Below are 21,303 nucleotides of genomic sequence, written 5' to 3'. Positions count from 1 at the left end.
TGTCAATAGTAATTGTTTTTCTTCTGAGAGTATTGATCTGACTATAGGAATGATGGACATCATGATGAATTTCTCACTTAGGATGAAATCTTTGCTAAGCCTATTTTGAAATTTCAGGAAATTGTGTAGGTAGAGTGATTTCATTCCTTTAAGTACTCTGTAGATCTATAGTTGCTAAAATTGGGATGGCAGTTTTTCATATAAAGGTTAGCCTTTAAAGTCCTTAAAACTAAATTTACAAATGTTTTAAAAGTTTTCCTAATACATTTGTCAGTGATCTTACTCAGCTATAAAAGCCTAGTAATGTTATAATATGATCAAATGGCTTGGTTGTGTTTCTCCTTCTATGATCATTTGAGGGAAACTAGAATGATCTTTTAATTCCCTCAGAGTTGTTTAAAAAGCCAAGACTTTCAAAACATATTTTTTTTAAACATTCAAACAAGTCACATTATAAGAGTTTGGTGGGGTTACGATTGCTTTAGTCAAACTAGGAAAAGGAAAGTCATTTTATTTGAATACCTTTTTGTTACCCCGGTATCATTATTTTATGAACAAGCATGAATTTCCTTTCAGTTTTCACTCCAGAGCCATTGTGTGTCTCCCATCACATTTGCACTTGTCAGCCCATCTTCACACTGCCTTGAGACTTTCCTTGATGGTGTCTGCTAGACAGGGCAGTCACCACCACTAGGACAAGTCTTTTAAATTTGAAATTTAGGATTTATATGCAACTGGACAAATCTCAAAAAACTGTGGCAGCAAGTAATTTAAATTTTACTTTCAAAAAACTAATTTATTCTTTTTAGTATAGGTGTGCGTTCCTTATACATTTATAAATTTTCAGCTTTTATTTTGAGGTTTTTACTGGTCTTTCCTGTCTCATTCTAATTAATTCAGGGGAATGGACTCTTATGTACCTTTAAGTAGTAAGCACTCAGTATCATTAAAAAGACATTTAGAAGTCCTTCCTTTGCATATATTTTAAAGAGATCAGTATGTTCATGTGTGTTTTATTATAACATCTTTATAGATAAATTTATAAAATTCACTTGTGCTAATGTTAAGAGTGTAAAACTAAACCTTTATGTCATGTACTTCCAAAGCTGCTTCAGAACCGACAAATGAAAATGTAATTTGGGAATAGCATAACTAAATGTTGTACGTTCATGTCGTACCTTCATATTAGTGTTTTGATTTTTTTAGACTATCATGATTGTTTACAAGTTTCTTTCTCTTGTTCTGCTTGATTTCCCCTCGTCTGTTTTTCTCCAGGAAGTAGACCAGGTTGATCAGGTAGGACATACTGCTGGGAGCTGATCCTAGCTGTGTTGGCTTAGCTGAGTTTCTCATGCTGCTTCCATGTCAAATACAATACTACAACAACTGGACTGAACAGTTCATAACACTCATTCAGCAACTGAAACATGCAGTACTAAAATCCTTCTTGACTGTGCCACTTTTATCAGCATTTCATAATTTCTGCTTAATGCACTTCAGCGTGGATATGAAATGACAAAAGATCTGTTTCTTCTCTTTATTATTTATCCTTGGTTCCTATTCTTTGGATCTCATCTGAGGTTGCCTGGCCTGCACATGTGGTCGGGAGAGGACACAATAGATCAGTATTTGATACTGAGTTGCATGGTGTCCTAGCCAGTGACTACAAGTATCAGGGTGGCTGTGGGTAACCATGGATACATGTGTGTATACTGCACAGATTACCAGATAATGCATAGTCTACAATTCGGTATTGTATTATTTGAAATCTCCATTTTCCCCACTCATTCCATTAATTGAAGCTAATTACACCCAGTTGTCTGTGTATAAAACCTTCAAAGCAGCTGCAGTAGTTGTTGCTTTCTACTGCACTGTGTACACCCAAATTCCTTTGCAAGTATCTGGTATCTGTGGTAAATACCTGGGTGAAAATGGGAACGTATTGGTTTATCTTCGGCAGCTTTTCAGGAGCATTCCTGTTTGTTTTATTATTTTAGTTTATCCTGTGTTGCTTATGGAAATGTGTTCTGTTCACAGAAACAAAAGAATATTGCAGGGGCGCTGGCCTTCTGGATGGCAAATGCATCTGAACTTCTCAACTTCATCAAGCAGGACCGAGACCTCAGTCGGATCACATTAGATGCCCAAGATGTCTTAGCTCACTTGGTTCAGATGGCATTTAAGTAAGAATCACATGTTTAAATGATGACACTGTTCTGTAGAGTTAATCATACATTTTCTTATATAGTTTTCAAAATTAATAAAGTTTTTACTTATCTTAACTGAAGATATATCAAGAAACAAGTAAAACGTGTTGACTTAAGAATATTGAATTCAATGAGCTGTGTTTTAAGGATCCTGAGATTATAACCCTTATATCTTTAAAAATGGAAAATACTACTAAAGAATACAGATTGTTTGACATAGGATAACATGTCTACAGTAGCAGTGTATTGTGCCGAGATTATTAAAATTGTTCACATGTTTTTCAGATACTTGGTTCATTGCCTTCAATCAGAGCTTAATAATTACATGCCAGCCTTTCTGGATGACCCTGAAGAGAACAGTCTACAGAGACCAAAAATAGGTTAGGATATTCTTTGTCCCCTCCCTCCCTCCCCTTCATATTTAACTTCATCTTAATGTTTATTATATGTAAAGGTGTGTGATTTTTAAATAAATGAGAGGTCTTATTTGATTTGGCAGTCTTAAAAATAGTAACTTTTAATTGCAGTGTGTTTTGTTTATAAATAGTTCTCATTTTTGGTATGTCATGCATATCATAACTTTTAAAAAAGTCTTTTGGGTGAACTTACACTTGAAGTGTGGCTTGTTAATGACTGTTTATAGTTTAAGACCATGTCACCGATTCCTATCTGAAAGACACTGGTATTTTGAAGTGATTGCATAGCAGTTATTACCATAACTTCCATTTTCTAAATTTGGTGTAACACAGAAGGTTCTTGGATGATATGTGGCCCCTGTCTTTTCGTCTGTGTCCTGACAGATGATGTGCTGCACACACTCACGGGAGCCATGTCTTTGCTGCGGCGCTGCAGAGTCAATGCTGCTCTGACCATCCAGCTTTTCTCACAGCTGTTCCACTTTATCAATATGTGGCTGTTCAACAGATTGGTGACTGACCCAGATTCGGGGCTGTGTTCCCACTATTGGGGAGCAATTATCCGCCAGCAGTTGGGACATATTGAAGCTTGGGCAGAGAAGCAGGGGCTAGAGCTGGCAGCTGATTGTCACTTGAGCAGAATTGTACAGGTTTGTGTACGTGATTCTCACCCTACCAGTAATGTACTTTATGGTGAATGTATCAGATTTTATGGCGGGCAAGAATTTAGATGCAGCAAAGCCTCAGGACCCTCTTTTAGGAGTTTTTCGTATGTACAAATAGGGAAATAGTGATGTGTGTTAGTATCTGGGCCACCATAACAGCACTGCAAACTCAGTGGCTTCATAGAAATTTATTTCTCCCAGTTCAGGAGGCCAGGAGTTGAAATCATGGTGTTAGAAGAGCTGGTTTCTTCTGTGGGCCATGAGGGAGAATCTGTTCTAAGTCTCTCCCCGCAGCTTCTGGGGACTTACAGACAATCTTTGGTGGATGCCTCATCCTGGTCTCTGCCTCCTTCTCCCCATGGCAATCTCCTTGTGTGCATGTCTGTCCCAGTGTCCACTTCATATAAGCAGACTCAAAATTCTTGACCTAGTAAGCTCACCTCAACTTGAGTACCTTTATAAAGACCATGTCTAAATGAGGTGCTTTCTGAAGTCCTGGGAGTTAACCCTCTGACGTAGGAATTTTGAAGGACACAGTTCAGCCTTAATAGGCAGGTAACCAGTAGCATATAAATATCCTTAAAGGATCCTTTTTTATTGAGATCAGTAAGGCATATTTCAGAAAGCTCCATACTGTAAGATAAATACCAGTTTAAAAATGAACAATTAACTGTTAAGAATATAAGCCAGATCATATCCTAATGTCTTAGCCACTTCTGAGAGAATTTTTAAGATACCTAATACTAGGAACTGGTCTTTTGAATTTCAGGAAATGAGTTATCTATAACTTAAACCCTAGGACAATTTTTTTGTTATTTTAATTTATTATTTAACTTTGTTCTTGATTTCTTTATTTCCTTTGAAGAGATTTGGTACATAGAAAGGCTAGATTGGTAGTTATGAAAAGTCATTATATGGGCCAGGGATGTAGCTCAGTGGCACCCGTGCCTGCCTGGCAAGGGCAAGGTCCTAAGTTCAATCCCAGGTACCTGAAAAAAAAATCATTATAAAGAAATTATCATCTCCTTGTAATTGGTTATCTGAATTGTTATGTAAATGTGTAAACTTTCAAGGGGAATTTTAAAAATGTGTTATGAATAGTAATAGTTGAATCTAATTATGTAGTGAAATCTAAAGGGCATCTAAAAGCCTTTTAAAATCAGTATTTAGTTTAATTTAAAACTGTGTCTTTATAAATATCCCATGTGTCGAAATTACCAAGTTTTTAACTTTAAACATATTACATAAAGGACTTTTTTTGGTGTTGGGGATTTGAACCCAGGGTCTTGGGCATGCTAAGCATGTACTCCCACTGAGCTGCAACCTTAGACCCAAAGGATATTTGTGCTATATTGTACTTTTAAATATTTTATATCACTTATTCTTTAAAAGGCAACCACTTTGCTTACCATGGATAAGTATGCACCTGAAGACATTCCAAATATAAACAGCACCTGCTTTAAATTAAACTCACTGCAACTTCAAGCCTTATTGCAAAATTATCACTGTGCACCCGATGAGCCTTTTATCCCAACAGTAAGTGGATGTTACTCTATTACCAAACAGTGTGGGCATGTTTGGACAGGGACATTTTGATTTATTGTATTTTTTTTAATTTTTAAAAAATTTATATATTAATTTGGTACATTTTAGGTATGCAATACATTTACATTTATCATTGGGTGTTTGTACCTGAACATGATGTATCTTAGTTCTTATTTTTTTCCCCATTACCTATGCGCCCTTCACCCCCACCACCCTTCCCTATTTACATAGACTTTGTTTCCATTTTTGTTTTTTCTTTCTCATAATTTTTCCTTTCCCATAATTTTTCCTTTCCTTTCCATTTTGATTTATTAAAAAAAGGAAAACTTATTTAATAATTTACTTTAGTAAGTTATTTAAAATTCTGAGATCATTCTGCTGTTGATATCTGAGGAGTACAGTGTGTAGAACAGAAACCACACAAGTGATTTAATTAGAAAATGATTTAACCTAAGTAACTGCTTTTTGGGAAATGATTGGAAGAACTAGAGGAAAGGAAGTTGGGAGGTTGTCCCCGAACAATGGAGTTCAGGTGTCTGCCACTGTAAGTACCATAGGGCCAAAGCTGCTGCCATAGCCACAAAGATTCTCTTACAGCACTGTCAAGTCTGCACTTTAGCATCAACAGCAGCAGCACATGAGCCTCCACTGTATGGCCACAAACTTTGTACAGAGGTGTCTGTTAGTAAAATCCATCTTAATCCAGAAGAGAGCCTAGAGTTTGGGCGTGTCTCCTGCACACAGGAAGGAATGGAGGGTGAGAAACCCATTCGATAATATCTACCACCATTGGCCATTTATACTGAGGGCCATGCTGCAGATATCTGCCATAAGAGCCTAAGGTCTCAGTAAGCTGACAGGCACAAGATTTCCCATGCTGGAAATCACTGTCAACAAATAGTACAACAAACAGTTCAGTGGGTCCATAAATCATATCAGTCATACAAAGGAATAGTAAACTGCAGTGAGAAAGAATGAACTACAGTTACACAGCTTGATGAATATTATGACATAATTAACACAAGAGAACCCATATTCAGAGTATCTATGATATGTGTATATCTGTATGCACTTCAAGAAGAAATAGAACAGTCTGTAGTGTTAGAAACTTAGGTAGCTGTTCTCTTTTTGAAAGTAAGGATGGTAGTGGGGAATGGGGCATGCTTCTGGTGGCCAGTGTTCCATTCATGGAGTGGAGCTGGACATAATTGTTGAGCTGGTATCCTCATTTCATTGAGCTGTACCATTAGGATTTTGAACTTTTCTGTATGTTTACCATGTATCAGTAACATTTTTTCAAACAGAAATCACCCATAAACCCATAATCAGAAATACCTTCTGTCTATTGATGTTTCCAAAGTAGAAATACTGTATAGATATTTTGTCCAATTTTTATATTTAACAATGTGTAAGCTTTTCCTTTGTCATTAAACAATCAACAGAAATACAGTTTTAATAACTGAATCATATATTCAAGAATTGTACAAAGAAATGACTGTTTAGGAAAAGAGAAAAACATTTCCTTGTGATTAAACAGTTTTTATGTAAAGCTATAAGTAATTGAGCATTAATAATTACTATCTTGATTCATATTTAAAACATGCTTACCTTGCATGTGTGCTCCGAGTATATTGATCAGTTTGCCTCCATAGCCCTACATCTGTGCAAGTCTTAAGTGTGCTGTAGTGATTTAGAATATTTAATATTTATAATATTAATATTTAATCTTCCAGTCAAGCATGTCTTTGTGACTTAATGCTTGTGTTCCAACAGGATCTTATAGAAAATGTGGTGGCTGTTGCTGAAAACACAGCTGATGAGCTAGCCCGCAGTGATGGGAGGGATGTACAGCTGGAGGAAGATCCTGACCTGCAGCTGCCTTTTCTTTTGCCAGAAGATGGCTATTCCTGTGATGTTGTCAGAAACATTCCAAATGGTTTACAAGAGTTTTTAGACCCTCTGTGCCAGAGAGGTAAATGCTTTTGATGACACCTGAATCTAAGTTGTAGCCCAGGTTGAAGTCAGCCTTTCATTTGCTGTCTTAACAGCCCACTCGGTGGGAGAGCACCTGTGTCATTTGAATAGTCTCTTCACATGACTTGAGAAGCATTTCCCATGACGTAGGTTCAGACAAGTCAAGACACAGACTTTGGGTGTGTTAGGGCAAAGCCTGTGGGTATCCTGGTGGCATCTGCTGCCTGAACTTTTGACTGCTTCTCTCTCCTGGCATTCCATGAGCCTAGTAAGTGGATTTACCCCCTTGGACCAAGCTGGGACCTTTGTGTGGGGTATGTGTGTATATGCCAGCCCAGCAGAGCAGTGGAAAATGGCACAAACAGTTCCCCACCAGCCCTACCAGATATGCTGCATGAGGGATTACTCTTGCCTCAGTTTCTTATCTGTAAAGTGGGCCAAGAGATTGCTGAGGACTGGAAATGTTCCCCTTGGGATAAGAGTTCTGAGTACCAGTGTATTGCTGCTGCTGCCACTGCTACTACCGCCACCACCACCACCACTGCTGGGCCACCCTGCCTGGCTGGCATGCCCTGTGAACCCTACACTTCACTTTTCCATATTGAAGAGCTAACTCAGCACAACCAAGGTAGCATGCATCTCAGACATTTCCCTAACCATGACTTTTGCTTCATAGTCTTTCTGGTTCATATGGATTGAAAACACCACCATTATTCCTGAAGTATAAGCTCTTGAATTAGACCACATTTTAATTCTGCTCTGGTACTTTTTTATAATGTGGGGAATATCTCAGGTGAGTAGAATAGACTCAAAATGTGGGAGTCTATTTAAACAAAGAATAACAAGAGTTATTCAAGTTAAGGTGTTCTGTCCATAGGCAGTTTAATGAGTATGATTATTACCTTAAGTAAATATTTTACCACAATAAATACATTTTTGTATCTTTAACTGTCTCAAAGTTTTTGATAGTTTTAAAAAACTCATCTTAGAGTGGTGACTTCTCTTGAAACATGTTGTTTGCTCAGCTCTCTGGGCCATCCTCAGAGGAACAAGGATGGGGGCAGCAGAGGTGAAGCCTGTTAGGATATGAACGATGAAGAGAGGGGAGCAGGTAACAGGCAAGGGAGAGCCCATGTGTCCCCAGGTGGAAAGGAAGACCAACTGGGCTGCAGTGTGGTCCTGGTGGAGTGCGCTGGCCCAACCTCTGAACATTGGTTCTGTAGTGGCAGGTACTCAGCTGCCACAGGCTGCCTAGAGGTACCTTTCTGTGTCCCCCACATACCAGCACTGCAGAGACCACATCCAGCTCTTCTACTTCCCAGATGCACCCCACTTGAGTCAGCCATGCCACTGTCTCTGACAGTCCCCTCTCCCCACTCCCCTGCTCTTCTGCTTTGTGCCTCTGCTGCCATCAGCTCATTTAAAACTAGGGTTATTTATGGCTCTGTGCCCTGCCAAGAACTCTTCCCCTTGTAGGGTCAGAATAAACTATTGAGCATGCTGTCACCCCTCCCCCAACTCAGGATATGGATGCTGTTTGTCAGTGCAGAACTGCTGTTCTGTCTGCTGTACCCACATCAGCTCTTGCCGCTGTTGAGCCCCCCCTCATTAGTGGTTTTCTTAAATTCTAACCAGACCCCCACTCATCTAGAAAACCTTAGCCTCATCCTGATACTTGGTATGCTTTTCCTGAGAGTAGCTGTCAGTGTTGCTTACCTCTGTCACTATTCTGTTGCTCTGCACTTAAAAGGGGCCACGCTTCCTGATACTTTCCCTGCATGAGTGAGCATGGAGCTAGTGCTCAGGTTGCTGGTGCACAGGTGGGGTGAGTGCTCCCAGAGTACACACTTGGTTGGCCTTCCTCACTCTCCCCACATCCATGCGGGCCTTTAATGCCTTGTCTGTAAGCAAGCAGGGAGACTGATTTTTGCAAATGTTATAATTTATAATGTGCAGCAAGTACCAATTTGTCATGTGTACCGCGAAGCAGATACTTGCAAATGTGGAAATAATAAGGCTTTAATTAAGTTTTCTTTGGAACTTCCCCTCAGGTTGTCTTGAGTGAATAACTTTAGTACGTAGGTGATATTTTGTCATGATATTGGCATCACTACATGACTTCATATGTGTTAGATAATTAATTATAATACATACAGCCTAGTGCCCAGATGCCTTTAAAAGTCTACAAAGAGTTGGGTGTTATATGACTTCAGTGTTCTTAATTCTTCATGCCCTGTTCTTTGTAAGCTGATTAAAGAACTACTGTGTACTCTGAGTTCCTTTTGTTTTTTCATACAATGCAATTCTGTGAGAGAAGACTGTGTAACTAGCCTGGACCTGTACCTGGGCTGAGTTGCATTCCTTAAGCTCTCATAGTGCAAAGACTCCATTGGCACCATGGTCCAGAACTTAGAAGGAAACCAGACATTTGAAAAATAAAGATCATAATTTTTAATTGATATTTCAAAATCTTGATAAATTCATGGTACCCTAAAACATAGGCAGGGAAAACAAATTAGAGTTATATGTTAATGAAACTGGATTGAAACTGATTTTTGTTTCAAAAAAAAAAAAAAAGTAAAATTACTTTATATCCATTTTTTTAACTAAATGTACTTTTGATATCTCCTTTTCCCTCTACCACAGATAAACTTGCCAAAAGTGTCCAAAAATAGCAGTTCACATTACCCCTAGTGATGGAACACTTGATTTGACAAGGTCTCGATAGTGTAGGTGAGGCGGAGCTGCCTGCTATCATACACAGCACAAGCATTTTCTCTATCAGTGCAGGCTCCTTCTGGAAGAGGACCACAGCAGCTTTGGAGGAAGCTTTAGAATCACTAAAGGCCTGTGTGGTGTAACTTTGTTAGAGAATTACTGAGAAATACAAAATAAGATTTGATTAAATGAAGGGTGATGAGTTTTGAATTAAAATGTCATTTGTCCCTAATGAAAATAACAAAAATATTCTTTAAAACATTAAATGATTATAAAATTTGTGAGAAACTTAAGAGTATGAACTCAAAAGAAATTTGGAGTAGTGAGAAGGGGCATGCCTGACCATAGACTTTTTACAAGTTAAATATTGTCTTGAATATAAGTCATTTAACACAGTGTCAGATGAGGTAGGCAGACACCCATGTCTGTGTCGTTCTCTGGTTTCCTTTGTCATTCCTTTTCTTTGCTAAATAGATACTCAGAATGTCATTGACGATCTTCCTAGTTCAGTGGGGCAAAGAGTTTGGCAAAGAAGTAATTACAAGATAATTCAATAATTTCTTATGGAAGTAAAAAAAAAGTTCTTTTGGGACACAGGAGGAAGAGACTAGATTTTTCTTTTTACTTTTGTACTGAAATCCTAGGATCAAAATGAATATATTATTTTAAATGGTAATTCAGTTTTTAGAGTGAATAAAGTATAAAGAAAAATATTATCATTAGCTAGTAAGCACTTAATAATTGGTCTTGCTTTCCTTGGTGAAGATCATGGGTCTTGAGTGGTGTGCTTTTTCCACTTCATAATTTGCTTGTTTTCTTCTCAGGATTTTGCAGATTAATTGCTCACACACGTTCACCAGGTACTTGGACAATATATTTTGAAGGTGCAGATTACGAAAGTCACCTTATGCGTGAGAACACAGAACTGGCAAGTATTTTGAGGATGTTAGACGAGCTGTTTCATAAAATCTATTCCTAATGACTTGAGGGTCTGATACAAACTTGTTCCTTACTTACAATGAACATTTTTGTGATAGGAAAATATTTTTTAAGATCATTTTTAGTACCAATTTGATTCAAACATCTTAAACTGTGATTTGTATAGGTACATATTTATTTCCCTTCTGGACAGTGCCTATAGTTTTGTCTACAAACATATGATACTTTAAAAAAAGCAGAATATTTACACTTATAATCATGCTGACATTAATGTTAATGCAAATTTAAAAACATGATAATGTGGTAGCCTTAACAGATGTTATAAGAAAATATTTTTCAGACCAGGGATTTAGCTCAGTGGTTTCACTGCCTGCCGCGGAAGCGCAAGGACCCGAGTTCGATCTCTGGTACCAAAAAAAAAGAAAAGAAAATATTTTTCTTTGGCAAAAATATTTTATTCTTGCGTAGTCCTGCCTTGAATTAAATGTATATCAAGTCATCCTCTGATATTTTGTATCTTTTGAAATAGTATTAAAGAGCTTCATACATCTTATGGAAAATTCTGCTTTGCTTGCACTTTTTTATATAGTAATTCAAAGTAATTCACTTTGGCTTCCTAACATAGTTTAGGCTTGAATATATACAAGAGCCATCTCCAAAAAATTGAATTGTTATTCTGTTACAACAAAAATGTGATTACACTTAACTACTAATGAAGGATCATACCACTAATACTTTTTACTGAGCTTACTAAGTATTGTTTGTCAAATCCGAAGTAACAGCAGCAACTTCTAATTACCAGATTTTGAAAGACAGCAAGTACCTTCTTAGAGGAATCAATCACTCATTCTTCCTTTCTCTAATTTATTCGCTGATTTCAGACTGATATTTTAAAAAAATTTTGAGGACCCGAGTTCGATCCCTGGTACCAAAAAAAACCAATTTTGATACTACCTAATTTTATTTTCTTCAAAATATGCTCTCACAGGCTTTGGTTATCTTCTTTGTAAATGAAAAGGTCATGTGTATAATTTCCACTTCTTACACCTTCATGTTTATGTATTTTGTTAAGTTCCCTCTAGGGTGTGTGCATTGTTGGCTTTGTTCTATAATTTTCTGTAACTGTTGGAGTGAGGTTTGACATGAATAGATCATGTAACTTCCATATACTATTTCTTTCTCTTTCTTGTACATTTGCAGATCTGACCTGCCTCTGAGGGCTATAACTTAGTCCACAGATTGGTTGCCCAGCCATGGAGGTTTTCCTTGGCAGAATATTTTCAGCACAGCTGTGTGAATCTTGTATCTGCTATGTTTTTGTCATTCAAAATAAAATGACTTCATTTTTCCCAGAGATACAGATGTTAGGTCATTTGTGTTACAGCTTGCTTTACTTTTTATTTTTCCCCTTTTTGCTAGCTTACCTAGAAACCATGTGAAATAAATTCAATACTTTCCCGCTAGTTTAAACCACCAGTGCTACACACATGACTGTCCAATTGGGCACCTTATACCACTGGTGCTACAAATGGATCTATTCCCTGTAATCAGTCTTTTTAGAGATAAAATTAATAAAAAACTTCCCAGTGGGTCGAGATAGGCATGTACCACCAGTGGTTCAATCCACCCAGCAGTGAGACAGACAAGTTATGCCTCTGCATGAATGTGTTAAAGTAATTACTTTGAAAGATAATAAGGCAAAAATTGACTTTTGTTTTAATGATCAGGTTTTCTAGCCTGTTAAAAGTTTGACATAGGGGCCAGGGATTTAGCTCAGTGTTTCTGCCACTTGCTTTGCAAGCGCAAGGTCCAGAGTTCGATCCCCGGTACCCCCCAAAAAAGTTTAACATTGTTTTATAACTTAAGTTTTTAATGTTTAAAAAAGCAGCTTTTATGACTGGATTTATCTTCCAGACTGTAATCAAGAGTATCAGTACTGAGCTTTCCAGCTAATTATGTGAAGAGTACCTGAGTTAGGGGGTCTTTTTTTTGCTCTTCCCTTTCGCTTCCTATAGTACACTTGACTAACTTTCTAACCATGTGGAAGCACTTCCGTTTCAGCTGAAAAGTAAGCCTCTGTTTTCATCCTTTAGGACCAGCCTCTGAGGAAAGAACCTGAAATCATCACTGTGACCCTAAAAAAGCAGAATGGAATGGGCCTCAGCATCGTTGCAGCAAAGGTAGGGTAGTGTGTGCCATGTGACCACTAGGCCTTCTGTTCCCTAGGCACTGAGTTGGCTACCATCAGGGCTGCTGCAGTGAGGGAGCGGGAAGCACTGCTTCTGGGGCAGAGAATGTGCCACATGATGAAGCCCACTATGCTTTCAGATTAATAGAAGGATGAACTCTGAGAAGGTGGCAGGGGGAGCAGTACCTGGGAACCAAACAGTTTAAAGGCACAGTCATCACTTGATTAGCACTGCAGGGAAAAAAAGTATTGCAATAAGAGAATGGACACTGATCGGTTGCCTCCTTACAACGGGTCTCAGGCTTTCTTAGCCTTCAGTGATCTGAGAGTCCTGGAAACCTCATGACACAGCAAGGGTTCTGGTTCCTAACCTCAAGTGTCCCTTTCCGGAAGGTCATTTGGAACTTAGGAGGTGGCTATGGATTATTTTTAGGGGTGTTGAGTGCTCCCAGAACTTGGGATTGTAGTCCCTTCACCTACTAGTCTGTTGCAGGATATTTCAAGTCACCAGTTCTTTTCTCTGAGTTATAGGGAGTTAACATTGTAACTCCAGGAGTTATACACTCATAAGCCTCTTACTGTGTGTGTACACTTGCTTTTACTGAACTTCATTTTGGAATTACAACCAGGTATTTTCAGTAGAATAAACAAGATTCCTTAGCTAATAATTTATTAATTAATACTAGCTAATAATTTTGCTTGAAATAACATGTTAGCACTAAAATTGTTGCCTTATGACCCTATCTCTAGGGAATGTGTGAAGCTTTCAGATACTGTGTAGCAGTATGGTAACAGTGCTATCTGAATTGCATGCTGTTAGTATATTCTGAAAAATCTTTTAAAATTAATATTTATTAATATTACTGACTAGTGAAAATTTTTAGGTTGAAATTTATTTTCTCTATACCGGAATTTTAACATCTGAATATTAATTAGAAATGAAGAGATTGTCGTTTAATTTATAACCCTTCAAATCCAGTTACCCAGGAACCTGAGACGTTTCAAAGATTTTGCTGAAACATCTCAATGGACACGCCCCAATCCCCCATATTTACACCTGTGAGGTATGGGATAGGCCATGAGGTACCAGTACTGTACCAAACACATGCAAAGGAATGAGACACTTCCTGAATGTCCTGGCTCTCAACTGGAAGCAGTAAGCCAATGGGAGTAGTAGACACACCCTGTACTGTTCCTTCTTCTAGGAATCTTTACTCCTTGAGCTGCTTTTCAGAACAAGGCTCATATATCCTACTTTCTGAGAAATTCCCTGGCAGCTTGACTATTAATGCCCCCTGCATCAAGACCAGGTCCCTCTGTGATTTCTTTCAAACACTTTGCACAGCTGGAATTAAATCCTTCAGGGTTTTGCTCTTTCTTGCCATTAGCTGGCTCTGGAGCATTTTCTCTCTAGTGTCCTCACTCCAGAACATAGTCTCTGGCATTCGGTAGGCAAAAAGTATTTCCCCAAAAAGGTGAATAAGTAGAAACAAGTTTTCTTTTTATTTTAAAGAATAAATATTTGATTTACTGTCATACATCTTTAATCCTGGAAGTTAATTTATTTACTATAATAAATTTCCAGCTGTATTAGAATAATAGTCACTGAGTTAGATATTAGGAAAATTTTATCCATACTCTTAGTCATACGAGGATCCACTATGAATACCATGAATCTTCATATTTGAGAACTCAGAGAAGTAGGATAAGTGACTAGTGACCACTAACACAGTGTGGGGATCATGAGAGAAGTGGGGTCTCAGCCAGTCCTTGGCATGTCTGTAACTGGGAGAATGTGTCATGTGGGTGCAAGTAGTGATGGAAGCAGCAAATCCTAGACAGGTGTGGTATATGTGCACTTTGATAGCCTTGGGTTGGTGGCCAAGGGAATGGGGGGAGAGGGCCATATACAGACACTGAAAGAAACTTGGTGTGAATAGGTGAGGTGCCTGTACCCTGTTGTCAGCACCACAGAGAAAAGGTTTGGACAGAGGAGGAGGTGGCACCCTGATATCTCAGGAATTTTTCTGGGTTTGATGTGCAGGGTGCTGTGTGGGCTGGGCTGCAGGCAGTGTTCCTTTAGGAGCATCGAAGTCACATAGGATCACCTTTGACAGGAGGAAGGTGGATCTTGAGCCTCTGAGCTTACCTCAGCATCCAGAGTTCTGTGCTCACTGTAGATGCAGTCGTGCTCATGAGCCACATTTCCAGACTTGTCTACAACCCAGAACATTTGGAGATAATGAAAGAGGAAGTAACAACCATAGAATTACTTTTCCTCTTTGCTTACCGGCTGAATTGGGGTCCATTTTCAGGGAAATAAAAAAATAGAATCAAAAATTACTCTCACACACTCAGAGACTATACTGAGAAGATTTCTGGGCTGGACATGAGCTTAGTGGTAGAATGTTCATCTACCCTTTGTGAGGCCTGGGTTTTATTCCTAACTCTGTGAAGGAGAACACAACAAAAAAGACTTAATCTCTGAGCTGTCTGTTATGTACATACACTTATTTCAGGTACTGTCATCTTCTTGGAGATGAGAGGGTTGTGAGGTGAGCTACCTGTATCAGTCTCTGTCTCTTCCAGTTTAAAAGGTCTCAATCCAAAACTACTGCTTTTTCTGTTGTCCCAGGCCTGATTTATGTGCTGTTCAATGTTTCAGAGTTTCTGCTCTCTGGGCTGGTGTCCCAGCACAGAGGAGCCAGCATTTCCTTTGCAGGGAAGGAGGAGTAGGGCTTGGGCTCCACCTGGCACTCCTCTGGTTTGTTTGTCTGGAGGTTTGCCTCTGTTCTTGTTGGACTGCCAGGTGTTAGGTGGGCAGTTAGAACAGTGAGCCAAGCTGAAAGTCACAGTTGAGTCTTTGTTCAGTTGTGCAGGCAAGAGGCCAAAGAAAAGGGAACCGTCCCTGAGTTGTTTCTCCAAGATGGTCAGCTGGGAGTCAGATGGTGGGGAGTCAGGAGGCCTGTCACAGTGAGGAGACCTGAAGAAGGCTGTGCCTATCTGTGGGCCAGCACTGGGCTAAGGGGTGGATCTGTGTCCCGAGGGCTGGTGGGGTCACACAAGACCCAGGTGTGCTGTGCTGCTTGAATTGTTGCACATAGCCTCTGCCCTGCCTCACCCATGCTGCCAGCACAGCTGCCCTGGCATCCAGTTCATCATTCTGCACCTTGTCTTCCAATCCCAGCCTCTACTGATCACTCCTCTCCTGTGGGGGGAAGCCCCTAAGCTACTATATCCTTTGGTGTTTGCCCACATGCAAGGAAGCCTTCAAGGAAAACCCAACCTTCCTTCTACGTCTGCAGCAGACCACAGTTTTAATGAATCTTTGCCATTGCAAAAATCTTTCTCTTCTGTGATAAGAGGAAACCGTAGCAGTCGGTGTAGCTCAGTTGCTGATTCTAGGAAACTAACATGACTGAGGCATCTGCAAGGTTTGACTAAGGAACTGAGCACTTTTCAGATTAAGTACTTTGTACAGTAACTAATTGTTCAGGTAATCTTTATTCCAGAGTATTGAATGCCTGTTTGTGAAAAATGGAGTATAATTCTTCACATTGTAACTTTTAAATTTCTAGGTTTTTTTCTGGTTTCCTTTACTAAGAAAGATATTTTAAAAGATTTTGTTTAAAAGACTTGGAAATAACAGTGCTTTTACTTGTGATACAGATTTATAGAATTGGGGCTTTGTGGAACTTAGTGACCACACAAATTAGAAGGATACACATCCCTGAAGAGTGTTTCTGCCAACCAAATGTGGCACATCTTCCCTAAACCTGCTGAGCCCTGGCCCTGAGTTCACACCTGCTCCCTGCTACTTGCCCCTTTGAGGAGGTGAGGATGGCTGCCACTCTGAACAGGGCACTCCGTAAGCAGAGAACCCTAGGGTTCAGCACTGCCTTTTTCTCACCAGCCTCCCTCCCTCTGTTCAGGGAACAGCTGGGGCCTCCCCAACATGGGGGTGATAATTCACTTTGTTCTTCTTTCTGATCTTTTCAGATATTTTCCACTGTGAATAGTGTACATCAATTTAAAACTAGAAGAAAAGTAATAGTAAAAAGTTCCTAAAAAGGAGAGTCCAGAGTTAGTGTCTCAAGATGGCTACACTTTGTAAATAAATTTAATGAAAATATATATGGGTTTTACTCTCATGAATGTTATTTTTTTTAACCTTGTACAAGTATTCTTCTCCTGCCATACCCATCTGAAATTATAGGCAGCGGCTTTTACATACCTTTTGACCACTTGAGGGACAAGGAGAAGATGAAAGCTGAGGACAGCATCATAGATTGCTATTTACACGAGAATACCTGCTTGAGGGGGTGTCTGGAGTCTGATGTAGAGAGGTTTGGGAGGTAAGCTGAAAAAAATGGCTTTTAAGCAGAAATGTGAAAGGTCAGCAAGGATTGCCAGGGTGAAGGGCAGGTGGAAAGTTTTGGAAGTAGAGCCATATAACTCAGGATGTGGGGGAGAATATGAGTCCAGGCTGAGCGAGATCTTGCAGTTGTAGGCCAGTTTTTCTCAGCAGAGGGCCATGTTGCAGGCCCTGGGGTTCTGCTAAATGGTTATGCTGTCATGTTGTGCAGGGAGCCTGGGACCGTTCCTGAAGAAGACCTGAGTACAGCTGTATGCCAGTGAAACTTTACAGGAACAGGTGTGGGCTGCTGACCACCGCTCAGGTAGTCTTGTGAAATTGAGTCTCAACAGAGCTGTGGGTTTTATTGCAGATGAAACAGGAGTCTCTAAAGATGTTGAAATGAAGGCATAATTTTCCCGGAGTGCCTTGTAAATTAATGATTTGGGTGAAAGAAATAGCAAGGTGAATTCAAGTTCTGTCTTAAATAGCTGGGTTTGTGGAGGTGTCATTTGCTGAAGCAGGGAATGTGCAGAGGGCCACCGACTGGACGGGGGAAAGTGAAAGCTTGATTTTGACACTTGATATTTGGGGAGGCAAAATTTTAGAGCCAGCATATGGGTACCCTAAAGGAAATAACTAAAAGAAAATGGTCTGTTAACTGGAAATTTGCCATTTTCAGAAATGAAAACTTGTCTTGAAATGAGACTGATGAATAGCAGTTCACTGTGTACTCAGTTACTTAATGTAACCCATTTTTCTCCAGCTTAGTTGTGATATCTGTGGCACTTGAAAGGAAGGCCCAGCAAGAGTCATCTTGGGTGTGTACATTGCTACGGTGATATGATGTAGTTGACAGATGTGTGGGTTTGTGTAGATTAGAGCCTTCAGTTGATTATCCATACTTCAGGGTATATATTTCATGTGCAGGGCAGGGCAGGATGCATAAGAGCTGGAGGCCCATCTCCTTGCTTTATAACAGTGGTCCTAGTGGTAGTTAGCCTCCCAGCTGGAGTACCAAGCCCTGCAAGACACTTCTGCCTGTTCTTGCGTAGTGCTCAACAGCAGCGTCTACCTTCTGTGCTCCTGTGGGTCTTCTCACTGTTCAGCCCTGTATTTTTTATTGCAGAAGAGTTTTTTGGCCTTACATGCCTTTCTGTGTCAATGCTTCTACTGTTTGCTCTAACTAGATTTGTGTTCAACCCAGGCCTTTTTCCTTTTTACTTGGTGAATGGCTCAGTTGCCATAACCCCAAACCATGTTTAATGTTGTTTTCTCTGCCTTGTCTTCCACATGGTGGTTAAATTTTATGAAATCCAAATGATTTGGAAGCAGTTGAGCATACATTTTGAGCTGCTTTTGGGTAGTTTGGCGTGCTACCTCTTACTCATCTGTGGGATAGACAACATGATGCTTCCTGTTTAATTTGGATTTTATAAAAACAAAAAATTCCCATTGTATTTTTCTAGTTCTTTTTAAAGTTTAATAAAGTACAGAGTGAGTGGGAATCAGAGCAGGCTGGTTGCATAAGAGCCTGAGTATTGCATAGGTCCTAGCCTGTATTGGTAAATGGCAGTACAGTGTCACCGCATCCAGCTGTTGTGGTGATCCTGGTTTGAAATGCCAGCTGTGTTGTTTGCTGTTGAAGACTCAGAAGTAGACAGTTATTTTTCTCAGCTCAAGACTCTGGTGCTGTGATACTAAAGATGAAAATGTGGTTCTCTGTTGTTGGAAGGGCAGAATCAGTGGTGAGTTTCTTTAAGGTGATATCGTTGATGTGCTTATGAAAATCATGATCTTTAAAGAATGCTTCTCCTTCCACCATAGCATGCTTAAACCTGTTAATCATTAACTTGTTCGTGAAGAACCATGTAAAGTAACTTGTCACACACCCAGATGGTTGTTGCTCTCTTTATGCTGCAGATTCTTAAGGTTCGTAAAAATATAAAGCCCTTCTGAGCTTTATATTCAAGAAAAAAGCTATAATGTTTACTTCTGCTGGTTACAATATGATGAAAAATGTTTTAAATAACTTGCTGCATAACTTTGAATATCCATGTTGTAGCTTCTCTGGCTACATTAGGTTTTCTGTAGGCTTTCTCTAAAGCATAATGTTTTTTTAAAGTGAACATAAAATGACAATTTTAAAGGTACTTAGAATATTTTACTATTTTATCTAAGAATGGATGGTTAGTCAGTGACTTAAAGATCTTATAGTTTGTACTTTTAGGCTAAATAGTGATCTTTAAATTTTTAAATCTTAAAACACAGGGTTCGTGTGTCTTAAAAATGAGAGTAAAGACAGTGTTTATTAATATACCTTCTTCTCACTGAAGAGCAAGTTGCTTACAAAAACTGTAATTTAGTCCTTTGAAGGATTTGAGATCTTCCCATTTGTGTTTTTTAATGGCATTAGACTGCATGGGAAAGATCTGGTCAAAGAATTGAAGTCAGGATGTTCTGGGTTCCTTTTTAAATCAGTTGTAAAGTACCCAGTGTGATTGCAAAGTATCTTCCCCGAAAATGCCAGAAAGCTCTCTGTTAAGCTTTATGAAATGACAATAGTGACCCTTGTGGCTTTTGCTTATGAATTTGGAAACTATTTTAAAATACTTCTGTGCCAAAGGCAAAATCATAAATTATGTAAAAAAATAAGTCACTGATTTTATAATTATGACATAAGTGCTAGTTGTTTGAACTGAAATATTGACTTCTGTTACAATATTAAAACAACGTAAGATCATAAATTGTTAAGTCTTCTGAAGAATCATCTTTCTACATTGTGGCATACATGAAAAATGATGATACTGAGTGAAGTGGAGACTGGCTTGTCCAGTCTCTTTTCTTCAGACATGTCTCTGGGGCAGGCACAACCTTGGTGAGCTTTTTCTGAAAGTAGAACTCTCCTGTGGGTCTCACAACTGAGAGTCTAGGAAGAGCTATGCATGCTTCCTTTTGGTATAATCCACGCCCTCCTCCCAAATGTGGCCTACAGTTTACTGGGGCCATGAACCTCCTGTGGTGCATCTGTGAGGCTTAGTTTCAGAATCTCCTATTTAGCTCATTTCTGTCCTTTTATGGAGAGGGAAAAGATGATGTGGTGGATTTTTCATTTCGTTTTGTATGTCATTCAAAGGGTAAACAATGGACTAGGATAGAGTTTACTTCCTGGAAATCAAGCTTACTTTGTTTACAAGGTCATGTCTGTTAGAATAGTGTATTTACTGTCAGAGTTATTGAGGGGTAGAATTTATGTAAACAATAAATTTTAGAACTGATTATTTAAAAAGTTAAGGTGTAATTCCTACCAAAAGAGACATCTTTAGAATATTTTGAAAACATACTTTGGATTTGGTAGTTTGTCTGGAGATAAAGTGATAGCCTGAGAAAAAGCCCTAGGAGCAGAGCAATGCATGCCTGCCCCCTGAGTTTTAGCTGCACCTGGCCCTCAGGGCCTCCAGCCCACACATTGTTTACAGATCCAGTTGGGCCTCTCTACTTGAGAACAATAAGACTGGGTCCCGGGTGCTTGGCAGGCTGTCTTCTTCCTCTTGCTGCCAGTTTTGTTTTGTTTTGTTTTTTCCCTTTTGGATTGTGTTGAATGTTTTTACTGTTACTCATACACACTCCCACACACTGAGAGTTTGCTACGAGAGACTGTCTGGAGCACAGGCTCCTGCAAGCCCGTATGGGAGAGAGACACCTGTGCCTTGACTGGCTTGTGGAGAGGTGTGTGGGGAGAGTGAGGCAAGACCTGGGGAGCAGCCTTTCCCTCATCCGAGCCCTGGGCAACTCAGAGGTGCATGTGTCTCTCAGGTCCAGGGGAGCATAAGGTATAGTGGCGGAGTTATTTCTGTTTTTATCTTTTGTTGTTGTTTTTTCATGCTCTTGTATAATTTTCTACAGGTGAAGGTGAACTGTAGTTTTGTTCTACCTCATCTCACTTTGTCCTGCCTTTTCACGTTCCTCATAAATGCCCTCTCTGCCAAGCCTCTTTTCTTTCCTAAAGAAAAGAAAAGTAGGTACAAGGTACATTTTTGAGATTGCTGACGTCTCCAGCCTTTGCTGGGCACTGCCTGCTCGCACATGTTCAAGTCATGCTGGTGTGTGTGGTGTGCTGCAGCGCACTGAGCTGTGCTAGGGCTTTGCTGTCAGTGTCTCCAAGGGAAATGTACTTTAGGGTAGTAAAAAATTTATTTATGATATTTAAGATTGTTCCAAAATTATATTTAGTGGAGTGTGTAGCTGCTTTCTGAAAGAGCTGATTTGTTAAATGAAGAATAAGTAATTGTGAATG

General features: G+C 39.4%; 1 protein-coding gene across 40 annotated transcripts in view; it reads left to right on the top strand.

Moving 5' to 3' along the window:
* The window catches only part of Afdn (afadin, adherens junction formation factor), a 147,556-nt gene that overhangs the window by 94,874 nt on the left and 31,379 nt on the right, over window positions 1–21,303 (top strand). For 28 of the 40 annotated variants that reach the window (XM_087193504.1, XM_087193488.1, XM_087193502.1 and 25 more), the window contains 8 exons: window positions 1,276–1,296; window positions 2,038–2,183; window positions 2,493–2,587; window positions 3,008–3,273; window positions 4,681–4,824; window positions 6,607–6,805; window positions 10,350–10,453; window positions 12,558–12,644. In XM_087193504.1, coding sequence (XP_087049630.1) covers window positions 1,276–1,296; window positions 2,038–2,183; window positions 2,493–2,587; window positions 3,008–3,273; window positions 4,681–4,824; window positions 6,607–6,805; window positions 10,350–10,453; window positions 12,558–12,644 — 1,062 coding nt within the window. Of the gene's footprint in view, window positions 1–1,275; window positions 1,297–2,037; window positions 2,184–2,492; window positions 2,588–3,007; window positions 3,274–4,680; window positions 4,825–6,606; window positions 6,806–10,349; window positions 10,454–12,557; window positions 12,645–12,670; window positions 18,755–18,774; window positions 20,840–21,303 lie in introns of those variants that run through there. The other 12 variants (XM_021237991.2, XM_021237988.2, XM_087193506.1 and 9 more) reach the window with 4 other exon arrangements.

This window comes from Heterocephalus glaber, unplaced genomic scaffold, assembly GCF_053883595.1.
Source record: "Heterocephalus glaber isolate CG9 unplaced genomic scaffold, H.glaber_assembly_v1.0 deba00001593, whole genome shotgun sequence".
In the NCBI taxonomy this organism is placed as follows: domain Eukaryota; kingdom Metazoa; phylum Chordata; class Mammalia; order Rodentia; family Bathyergidae; genus Heterocephalus; species Heterocephalus glaber.
The sequence above is the reverse complement of the archived record's forward strand: the minus strand, read 5'-3'. Positions and strand labels throughout refer to the sequence as shown.